General features: G+C 42.5%; 1 protein-coding gene across 1 annotated transcript in view; it reads right to left on the reverse strand.

Moving 5' to 3' along the window:
- Positions 1 to 212: 212 nt before the first annotated feature.
- Positions 213 to 12165, reverse strand: part of CMPK2 (cytidine/uridine monophosphate kinase 2) — a 48535-nt gene continuing 36582 nt past the window's right edge. The window contains exon 5 of the mRNA XM_029595817.1: positions 213 to 1436. Within this exon, the coding sequence (XP_029451677.1) occupies positions 1316 to 1436 (121 nt within the window). The 3' untranslated portion in view covers positions 213 to 1315. The remainder of the gene's footprint in view (positions 1437 to 12165) is intronic.

A 12165-nucleotide genomic window follows, 5' to 3' on the forward strand; every position in this document is an offset into this window, starting at 1 on the left:
GAAATTGGAAGGAAGGAAGGAAGGAAGGAGAGGGAAAAGACAAACAATGGAGACAGAAATGGGAGAGGGCACAGAAAGGGCAAGACAAGTAAACAGAAAAGAGAAAGGCAAAATTAATTAATTTAAAAAAGCAAAACATTTAGACACAACAAAAAAATTTAGAAGACTATTTATTTGTCAAAGGAACATATGGAAAACTTCCAAAATGTTGTTACATTTCTAGTATGACTGTATTAGTTCTGCTTATGATACATACATAATAATCTGCATTGTGACACAAAATTTGTATTCTGCAAAACTTTCTGTTTTCTTTCTTATCGATGAACTAATTCATCAATTGAGATATATATATATATATATATATATATATATATATATATATAAAACCAAGAGAGCTACCGTGAATCTTACATAAACATTAGTAGTTACCAAACTATTTTTATTATATATTTTATACAATGTATAATTTTATTTTTTATACAGTTGCATAAATTACATATATATGTAATTTGTGTATCTAAAAATACAGTTTATGTCAAACATATTTAATGTACATGGGAAGCTTTCACCTGAAATCCCATTTTCGATTTGAAAGTGTTCATAATGCCATGACATTTCTGTAGAAGCACATTTGCAGCTCAAAAGTCAGCAGCTTTGCAAAATCACACCTGGACAACAATGAATTATGTTGCAGATAGTACTGCTGCAGCTTTTTAACTCTTCACACCAGTTAGGTTCATGAATATTTTAATGAGCTGACTGCTGTTTTCTTAGGGTAGCAGGAAAGACCTGTATGGAGACCTTAAGAATGTCAGGGCTCTGCTGAGAGACTTTGAATTGCAAAATACAATTCCTACAACCAATAAACCCCTTTTCTTTTTTTTTTAATACTTTTTTGGCATTTGTGTGCTGACTCTCACACCTTCAAGTGCCAAAGATATTATTATTCAAATATTTTGGGTGAAAAAGTGATATTGTGGCACTAGTATGCCCATCTGCTCACACACGTAAGTCAACTCAGCAGACTAGGTGGTTATTTTGGTCTTATTTGCCATAATTTGTTTTGTTACTATTTTATTATGTAACGCATTAACTTCCTGCAACTTCTGGAAAGATCAGGAAAAAAATCTGACAGTAAGCTTTTGCACAAATGTTCTTTTCTGTCAAATTCATTCCAAGTGTGTTTATTATTTTTTATTTGTAACCCACCTTTCAAGGGCATGACAAGTTCTAACTGCTTTGGTGGCCCTGCTCAGAAATGTGCTGTTATTCCATGCAGTTTTTACACACAAATCTGATTACATACGAAAAGCCACTAGATTAAGCAATGATTTTTAATTAAGTGTAAAACATTCCTGATAACTTCTTCTCTTGAAGGGCTGGCATCAACTGCTATGCATCCAGGATTCTCCATTCTTTTGTATAACTCTTCAACTCTTTAAAATAAAAAATAAATAAAAATATATATATATATATAATTGTCAATAATGCAGTGTAACTAGAAACTATGTACTACTATATATATTAATGTAGCCAATAACGGGAATGACATAGAAAAACTAAATGTAACTCCTGGGTGAAACGGATCCTTTTACTTGGCACCCATGGGCACATAGAAAGAAAATGTAGAGACGGACCTTTTCTGCAACTCCTCTCAGTCTCTATTCAACTGAGGCCACGAGTTCCAAATATATGGGGATGAACAATAGCTCTTATACCCAGATCCTTTTTGCAATTATGCCCTGTTTCCATTCTTAGTGCACAGCATCAATAATTATTTTATTTATCTATTTATTTAAAATATTTCTATTACATCACTCCACAAATTTTGGTGGTTTACAATTAGACATACATAAGCAAATTAGACCAAACTTATGACAAACAAATATGCAATAATAAAACAAAAGCAAAGTAAACAATAACAAAATTATACAGTCTCAGCATCCAAATAACACACAGCAGAGGATAGGTGGTTTCCAGCTTCTTCTCTGATAATTTGTTCAAATTAGTTAATAATATTTACACTTCTCTCATTCGCTTGACAGCAACAATAAATAATAAACTGTAGACAGACAAAATAAACTTCTGACTCTACTTCTTGATAAAGTCTATTCTAGTGGAAGCTCTGTATTTACATAGAATTCCTCCTTGTATCCAATTCTTTAAACTCCTCCAATCACACAGATTAAAGCTGGCTTTAATCTTCTGTTATTTCCCAATTTACTTCTATTTGACTCTCCCCAATGGAGGTGGTTAGAATATATACACAGTCCCAATATTGAATTAGAACTCAGTCCTAGATTTAATACTTTTTCCAGAAATCCTTTTTAAATACTTTACTTCTTATGCAGCATCTGAAGGATACTGTACCCTTTTTTTTATTGATTCTTTAACTCCATTGTCAGTGACTGCTAGGCACCTCTCACCCTTTTATATTGTGTCATGCATTTCTCCACTCCTTAGGCTGAACTGGGTGGACTCTATTCATACCTTTAAATGACTTTCCTAATAGCAACAAAGTTCTTGATACCTTTATTTTGTATCTTCTTTGTTTCTCTAACAGTGTACTTTACTGGGATCTCTTTCTTTAGATGGCATTTGCAACTCTTTGAATCTTTCTGGATGAAAGACTTCCCTCTTCCAAAGATTGGTATGCTGACTCCCAAGTACCTTGGATTATCAGCTCCAGGAAGATAAACATATTAGTTGAAACCCAAAAGGAGAAAAATTTAGCAAGAAGCAGGAAGGGTGGAAAAACTTCCATGTTCCCAATAGAGGAGATGAAGTTAATGCAAACATATTCTTCCTCTGCAGCACGTCACTGTCACTGTGTATGCTCGTTAGGAGACATATCAAAAGCAGGTCTTCCTTACCCCACATCCATCCTTAAATATAGGGATGCCCTAATCCACTGCAACAAGGGAGATGGGCTCTCCCCGGGAATCCTCATAATTTGGGTTAAAAGAGGCCAAAATAGGTTTAAAACCAGGTAGATGAGTCAACTAGTGGCTGACCCCTAAATGGGAATTTCCTTGCTCTTTTCCTATAACTTAGGAGAAAAATGAGAAGACACAAAGCAGAGAGCTCCTGCTTTCTAGAATGCTGAACTAAACATCCATGAGAATAGCAGGTGCTTTGGGCAAATAAACAACAAGCACACCATTTGCATGTTCCCACATGGGGGAGCAAATTCCAAACCTCTCATACTTATTTAGGCACAGAACCTCCCCAGAAATTTAGTATGCTCCTTTTAGTTAGAGAAACCAAGGGTTCCCTACATAAATATTAGACATGAAAAGGGGATTCATTCTTAGAAACCATTAGGGAGATTTACTAAGCCATGATATGGCAATATTGCACATTAAATGCTGTTTATCACAGACATATCAAATGGTATTTTCAATAAATTTCTCCCTCTATAGAAAAAACCTGCTTTGCATGCATTTGCATGCATAAAAATGCCTAATGCATGCAAAGCAACGTATGCATAGGCATTTTGATATTAATAAAATAACATGACTGACTTAGAAAAAAAGTCAGCCTCGTTATTTTTCACATTAAAAAGGACTGCTAGTGTAGGTCCCCAATGTTCCCATAGAAAATTTAAAGGTCAAGTGCCTGAAACACCCCCAAACCTCTCAAATCACACCCAAGGTTCTGTAGAGACACACACCGCCTGTAGAGGTAGTTGTGATTCCCAGCAGAAAAATAAGATTTGTTTAAATCATTCAGTAATGGCCCACCCCCTTACCTAACCCCTCTCCTGATATCACTAAAGTACCCCCCAATGATGTCAACTCTCCCTGTAAAAGACCCCTCCCAGAAGCCTCTGTCCCCTCCTCCAGATCTGAATAGTCAAACATCCCTGGGGTCTAGTGACCACCCAAGCCCCTCCCTCACCCATACAAAAAGCACCTGTGATCTAGGGGCACTCCAACCCCCAACTCACAACATCCCCCTATCTTTCTAAAAGATCAGTGGTAGCTAGTTGACCCCCTTGTTCTGGGCCAGGCTTACACATGCAGGGTTCTCCACAGAATCCCAGATATGAATTGAAGTGTTTTGGGGGGAGTCTTCTTAGGCCCTTGGACCTTTTATTGTAATTGTGGCCATGGCCGATGTAGGCTGTCATCACGTGAAAAGGCCCTATTTCAGTACATTATTATTTTGTAATGCATTCATCTCATGATAATAAATCACGCCCCATGAATGCCACTTTATTTTTGGGGGAGGGACAAACTATCATGGAACCGTTTTGCCATGATAATTTGTGCCTATGCGATAACATATTGCAGCTTAATAAATCTCCCTACATGGGTGATACAAGTAAAGTTCTTTCAACAAAATTTAACCAGGCAAAGGGAAGCATTCCCGAGGCATGTTAAACTTTTGTCCAGCCATGATGCAATCAAATTTGACTGTCACTGGAGGGAAGACATTAAGTAAAACTACTACAGTAGCATATAATTTTTAAAAGGGAAACAATGATAAAATAAGGAAATTAGTTAGCTAACAACTAAAAGGAGTGGTTCCAAGGGTTAAAAGTTTACAAAAAGTGTGGATATTGATTAAAATTAACATTTTGGAAGCCCAGATAAAATGTATTCCAGACATTAAAAATGGTCGAAGGAAGACCAAACAACTGCCAGCATAGTATAATGGCAAGGTAAAGGAGGCAGTTAATGCTTAAAGGGCATTGTTCAAAAAAAAAAATGGAAAGCCAACCCAAATGAAGAAAATAAGCAAGAGCATAAAAACTGACAAGTTAGATGTAAAACAGTAGTTTAGACTGGCCAAGAGATACTTTGAGAAAAAGCTTGCCAATGAGACAAAAACTAATAATAACAACTTTTCAAGAACATTCAAAGCAAAAAGCCTGAGAGGGAGTCAACTGGGCTGCTAGATGACTGAGAGACAAAAGAGGTGCTGAGGCATGAAAAGGAAAAGCAGAAACACTGAATAAATGCTTTGCCTCAATCTTTATGGAAGAGGATGTTGGGAACATACCCACACCTGAAACATTTTTTAATGATGGAGATGCTGAGCAACTAAATCAAATATCTGAGACAATGGAGGAACTAATGGATCAGATTGACAAACTAAAGAGACCTTCTGATACCTTTTACCTTTTAAAACAAATGAGAAAGACCTGTCTATGTCCCTGTCTTTTTCTCAATTTTCTTTCAAGTAAAATTAGCTAGCCTGTGGAATCCCACTTCCACATTCAGAATCCCTTGTGGTACTGTATGCTTGCTTGCTTACCTGAAGCTTGGAAGAATGATGTGTCTTATCGTATTCTTTCAGACTACAAAGTATATTTATACATTTATCAGGTATGTAGTTTTGTTTTAATCCCTTTGCAGTCTCTTCTTGATGAGGGTGTAAAAGTAAACAAGATCAACCAGAAATTATTACCACAAAGATCAAATATGATGCTATCAATCAAGCTCACATGAAATTTACTTAATTTATTCTATTTGCAGAAGAAACAAAATGACTTATATCACTTGCTATCTGTCCTCTTCCGAGTAGAAGGTAGCACTTTTCTCTAACTGATAATTAGTAATTTATTCCAATCTATGATCTAAATCTGTTTACCTATAATAGCTAATAGACCTACTAGTTCTTACAATTTTGAATAGAATTAATTTCATATTTATTTATTTTAAGGACACCAATAGGTACAGTTATACAACATTTCCCCCAAATCCCTTTTTAGTTTATTAAATGTGTTATTATATCTATTAAGCATGTATCCTATAAAGAATTCTGTTGTGTTTGCTACCTCTCTAGGAGTCCCTCCGAGGCCCAACTAAGCCCAGGTGGTCCGGGAATCCAAGGGCTCAACCCAAGGAGCCCCCGGACTGTTAAGGAGCGGACTGGGTGGGAACTTCCCTACCCCCTACCTAACCTTCCTTCCCCTTCTAATCTCCTTCCCACCCCCCAAACCCTACTTTTTTTTTTCTTTGTTTCACAACTTATTTCAGTTCCAGAGCTGAAGTAAGTTGCATGCGCCAGCAGCCGGGTCTTCTGAACAGTGATCAATGGTGCTGTCCCTGCCCATCCCCTGCCCTACCCCTACCCCTCCCCACACAGAACATGCCCCCCGGCCAACCCCTTTGAAGAAACCTTGTTGCGCCGGAGGTGGACCCTTGGGCCAGGGTGGGGTGGGCTAAAGGATGGAGGCCGGATGGCACTTCAACAATACCAGCCCTCATTCCCCGCGGGTTGAGCCTTTGGGTACCGGGGCTGGCTGGACTTAGGTGGGCCTCCATATGTTGATGTCAGTGGAAGGATGGAGAGGTCAGCCCAGCGGCGGCAACAGTAGAATGGAGAAGTCTGTACCGGACGAGGCAAAGTCCCGGAGACCCGGGCACCAATAGAACCAAAGTCAGACAGGGGGTGCCCGAGCAAGAACAGCCGAAGCCTGATTAGGCCAAGTCCAGGACATAGACTGAAGAAGTATCGTAGGGCAAGCTGAAGTCAGGACCAGCAGCAATCAGGAAGCAGTGGCAAGGTAAATCTGAGGTCTGGACGAAGAGAGAGACAATGGCATACTCAGGCAATGCAGAAGTCCGGGCTTGGAGAGAGTCAATAGCATAGTCAAGCAATGCAGAGGTCCGGGCTTGGAGAGAATCAATAGAGTAGTCAAGCAATGCAGAGGTCCAGGCTTGGAGAGAGTCAATAGCATAGTCAGGCAATGCAGAGGTTGTGTCCGAGAAGGCAATCCAAGTGTAGGTTAGGAATCAGGAACACAGGAACGAGGAAACCAGGAACAGGAGTCAGCAAAGATCAGGAACCAGGAACGAAGGAGAATCACCAGGAGACAACGAGTACACGACCAGCGTGGAGACCTGTTGCAAAGGCAATCCTTAGGAGCGGAGCCCGGTTTTAAGTACCAGGATTCCACTGACATCAACATCCAGGGCCGCGGCCAAGTTCCGCCGCGGGTCCTCCATAAGACTCAATGGCGCACGCGCCTAGGGAAGGGCGTAGCGCTGGATGGCGCCATCTCTCCACAAGCCAAGCAGAGAGGCCTGTTGCTGAGCACAGGGATCTGCAACTGAGACAGAGGCACCGGGGACGGCCCGAGGACAGAGCCAGTGGCTCACCGCCACCAGGGATGAGGAACCAGGCACTAGATTCATCTGAGAGAGGTGAGGGGGCAGGGCTGCGGGTCTGCCGCAGCTGGAATGCATAACAGTACTCCCCCTTATGTCCCCCCCTTGGATGTATGGGTTTGTCCAGATGGGCACGATGAAATGGATGTTACAAGCTGGTTCCCACGAATTCTCCTCGGGGCTGTAACCCTCCCAGGAGAAGAGGTATTCCCACCAGCGACCCCTACGGCGAACATCAAGGACTTTGTGAACCTTGTAGGTAGTGTCGGTCTCTGCAACCAACAGAGATAGTTCAGGAGCTTTTCGTGAAGGCTAGGATAGGACTACTGGCTTCAGAAGTTATGGATTCCCAATGTGGGTGGCAACCGAACCTGGTATGTAACTGGTCCAACACGACAAATGATTGGAAAAGGTCCAATGTACCTTGGTGAAAACCTTTGGGAAGGTATCTTAAGCCGAATATACCGAGTGCTCAACCAGACTTTCTGGCCAGGGAAGAACTCAGGGGCTGAGCGTCGATGGCTGACCGCAGACTTCTTGGCCCAGGATGCGGCTTAGCATAAGCAAAGATTTGTCTGATTCCAGAGTGCCTTGAGGACATCAGCAGTAGCTTGCAGAGCAGGAGAGGGCACTGATAACGGGATGGGTAGTGGTGGTCGAGGTTGCTTCCTATAAACGTTAGAAAAAGGCGACGTACCTGTAGCAGCGGCAATATGGGAGTTGTGGGAAAACTCCGCCCAAGGAAGGAGTTCAGACCAGTTGTCTTGACGGTCATTTATATAGGTGTGGAGGAATGATTTTAAGAAGTGGTTCATACGCTCAGCTTGTCCATTGGCTTGTGGATGTTACGATGTTGTTAAACTGATGTTGATGCCAAATTTATTACAGAGGGCACGCCAGTATCGGGCAATGAATTATGGGCCCCTGTCAGAGACAATGTTTTTGAGCAAGCCATGTAGTCGAAATATATGGATAAAAAACAGGCGTGCCAGTTCGGGAGCAGATGGTAGGTCCGGTAGCAGAACAAAATGGGCCATTTTAGAAAATCTATCTATGGTAACCCATATGACCGTGTGAGCCTTGGATCGTGGTAAGTCCACGATGAAATCCATGGAGAGATATGTCCACGGTTCTTCGGTAGCTGGAAGTGGCTGGAGCAAACCCCATGGTCGACCGACCGAGGGTTTCTGTTGAGTGCAAATATTGTAGGAATCAACGTACGCTTTAGCATCAGAGACCATAGTGGGCCACCAGAAGAACCGCTGGAGTACAGCTAGAGTTCGCGCTCGCCCTGGGTGACCGGCGAACTTAGAGTCATGTGCCCACCGGAGGACTCTTTCACAGAGTCGACGGGGCACAACAGTCTTCCCAGTTGGAACTGGGTGAGTCGTAGACAAACAAATACAAGATGGGTCAATAATGTGACCGGGTTCCTCAGGAGTATCTTCTGGTTCAAAGGAACATGAAAGGGCGCCTGCCCGAAGATTTTTTGCAGCTGGACGATAGCAAAGTTCGAAGTTGAACCTAGAAAAAAAACAGGGCCCATCAAGCTTGACGGGCATTGAGACACTGGGCATGGCTCAAGTGTTCCAGATTCTTGTGAACTGTGAATACAGTGAATTTATGTTGGACGAACTCTAGCCACAGGTGCCATTCTTGTAGAGCCAATTTAATGGCGAGTAATTCGCGATCTCCAATGCTGTAGTTTTGTTCTGCTGAAGAAAACTTACGAGAGTAGAATGAACACGGGACTAGGGATCCGGAAGCAGAACGTTGGCTCAAGACCGCCCCAGCCCCGATAGCAGAGGCATTCACCTCGACCTGGAAGGGACGGTTTGGGTCTGGGTGGTGAAGGCAAAATCTAGCTAGGAAGGCCTCTTTGAGGTGGCAAAAGGCTGTGATGGCTTCCAGGGTCCATTTCCGGGTATCTTGGCCCTTACAGGTCAATGCGGTAAGAGGAGCCGCCAGTGTTGAGTAATGGGGAATGAAATGGCGGTAATTTTATTTATTTTTTATTTATTTAATGGTTTCTTATATACCGAGGCACGTTTGCAAAACATCACCTCGGTTCACAATGTAACATAACTTAGCAACAAGCTTTACAATAATAATAATAATAATAATAATAATAATAACTTAGGAACAAGCTTTACAATAATAACATTAACAGGTAGCGGTTAATAGGGCAGGGGTAATAATTTGTGAATCCTAGAAATCGTTGTAGGGCTTTAAGCCCCACGGTCTGCAGCCAATCTTGGATTCCTTTGAGTTTTTCAGGGTCCATAGAGGATCCTCATTGTGAAATTATATTCTGGATGTGATTTGGCCAAACCTTTTGGACCTTTTTGGCTGAATATAATCCTGCCATTGGAAATTTTGTTTTCCTACAGATCGGGCAGATTTTATTTCGTCTGCCCCTAAAACCTACCTCAAACCTTCAGATTTAATGAATTCCAATGGGGGGGTTGTAAAAAAAAAAACCTCAAACCCACCCCAACTCTTCAAATTTAATTAATTGCAACCCCCCACCCTCCCAATCTCCCCCCCCCCAAGACTTGCCTGACCCCCCCCCCCCAAGACTTAACGAAAGTCCCTGGTGGTCCAGTGGGGTCCCGGGAGCGAACTCCCCCTCTCGAGTCATTGGCTGCAACTAATCAAAATGGCACCGATGACCCTTTGCCCTTACCGTGTGACAGGGGCTATTGGTGCCATTAGCCGGCCTCTGTCATATGGTAGGAGCAATGGTCAGCCAGCGCCATCTTAAAACTTTTGTGGGTTTTCTTATGGTTTTGTCACCCCCCGAAACGCAACAAAATAGGAAATATTGTCTCTATTTCCTATTTTGTTGCAAATGAATGCACATCCCTAAATTATATACCCGAGAAAGGGCAGACTGGACTTTTCAAACTGGCACTTTTCCAATTTCACGAATAGATGGTTTTCACGGAGACGTTGAAGAACTGTGCGGACATCGGTGCGGTGAGTAGTCAGATCCTTGGAGAAGACGAGGATTTCATCAAGATATGCCACCACCTTAGCATATGATAGATCTCTGAAGATTTCATTAATCATTTGTTGAAATACTGTGGGAGCGTTACAGAGGCCATAGAGCATCACCAGATATTTGTAATGCCCGTCTCTGGTGTTGAAAGCTGCTTTTCAGATGTCATTGGGGAGGATATGCACCAAGTTGTGAGCTCCATGTAGATCCAGTTTGATGAATATAGAGGCTCCATGTAGTCAATCAAATAACTCAGAGATCAAGGGCAATGGGTATTTATCTTTGCGGGTGATGGCATTAAAGCCATGGTAATCGATACACGGCCTTAGAGATCCGTCTTTCTTCGTAACAAAGAAGAATTCTGCACTAATAGGGGATATTGAGGGATGAATGAACCCTTTCACAAGGTTCTCTTGGATGTACTCCATCATAGCCTTGGTCTCAGGAAGGAACAGAGGATAGGTGTGTCCTCGGGAAGACGTGGTCCCAGGCAGAAGTTTGATAGGGCAGTCAAACCTCCAAAGAGGTGGTAGAAGGTCTGCCTTTTGCTTTGAAAAAAAATCCTCAAAGCCTGCATATGGAGCTGGTATGCCTGAGGAGATGGTCACCAAAGAAATCACAGAGGGTGGCACCACTCTTTGTAGACAAGTCTGATGGCAGGTAGAATCCCATTCCACCAGCTGGAGCAACCCCCAATAAAATTGGGGGGAGTGATATTGGAGCCAGGGTAAGTCCTAAGACTACTGGGTGGATAGATTTCTCTAAAACCAATAGTTTGATTTCTTCACTATGAAGGGCGCCAGTAAGGAGTTGAACTGGTTCGGTGGTCAGGGAAATTCGACCAGGTAATGGTTCCCTCCGTGGGCCCTTCATAAGACTCAATGGTGCGCGCGCACACATGCCAAGGAAGGGGTACAACCCTGGACGGCGGCGTCTCTCCGCGGGCCACGCAGAGAGGCCTGATGCGGAGCACAGGGATCTGCAACTGAAACTGAGGAACCGGGGGCTGCCCGAGGACGGAGCTGGCTGCCCACCACCGCCAGGGATGAGGAACCAGGCAATGGATTTGTCTGAGAAAGGTGAGGGGGCTGGGACGCGGGTCTGTCGTGGCTGGCACGCATAACAAGCCTGGTACTTGTGTGCATTCCAGGCTTTATGCACGTGGCCGGGCCCCTTCGAAAATTCGCTCAGTATACGCAAGGCCTGGCCACATGCATAAAGCCCAGATTTTACGCATGTAGGGCTTTTAAAATCCGGGCACTAGGTCACAGAACCTAATTAATTGTTAATTTCCTTCTGGTTAGGGAACTCCTTGGCAACATGGAATCTATACCAGGGATCTGTGGTGGCGGGGTAGCCAGTTCCGACAGCTGTAAATCTATTGTTAAGCCAATTACAGGTTTTGGCTGCCTCGGATGTGACATTCTACATTGACTGATAATACACCCAGAACAGATTTGCTACATCTGAAACACTGTTTACCACTTCAATGGCAGCAACTCATAGTTGTTAGTGGATCCCAGTGGCAGATAGTCTTTTATGGAACTGTATCTATTAATGACCTTGTGCAAACTAAGTGCAAATTAAAACCTAATCAAAATTAAAAGAAATACTAGGTGCATTAGAGATATTAATTAAATAGATTAGACTCATAGATTAGGGTACATTACTAGTCAACCATTTGGAAGGGCAAGGCTTACAGAGCCCTTCAATTGTGACATTTACGCTCCACAAGGAGCAAGGGGGTCAAGGTGGATTGGTCCACAAAAGACCACCAGGTATTTGGTAATAGTGGAGGAATGGGAGGAGACAAGTCACTTTGCCAGTAGAAGCAATTCAGGCCACAAATCTGACCATATGTTAAAGCGGCCTACTTTCTGAACCAAACAAAGATAGAAGAGGAGCAAATAATTCTTGATATTCTACTCTATGTTTAAATACTGAGAAATAATAGTATTGCAAAAGCTGCCTAAGTTATATACCTTCTTTTGGTAATATTATCAGACAGTCTACCTTTGGCCTTTTCTAAAACAAAGAGCTCGG

The sequence above is a fragment of the Rhinatrema bivittatum genome, chromosome 3, assembly GCF_901001135.1.
Source record: "Rhinatrema bivittatum chromosome 3, aRhiBiv1.1, whole genome shotgun sequence".
Taxonomy (NCBI): Eukaryota; Metazoa; Chordata; class Amphibia; order Gymnophiona; family Rhinatrematidae; genus Rhinatrema; species Rhinatrema bivittatum.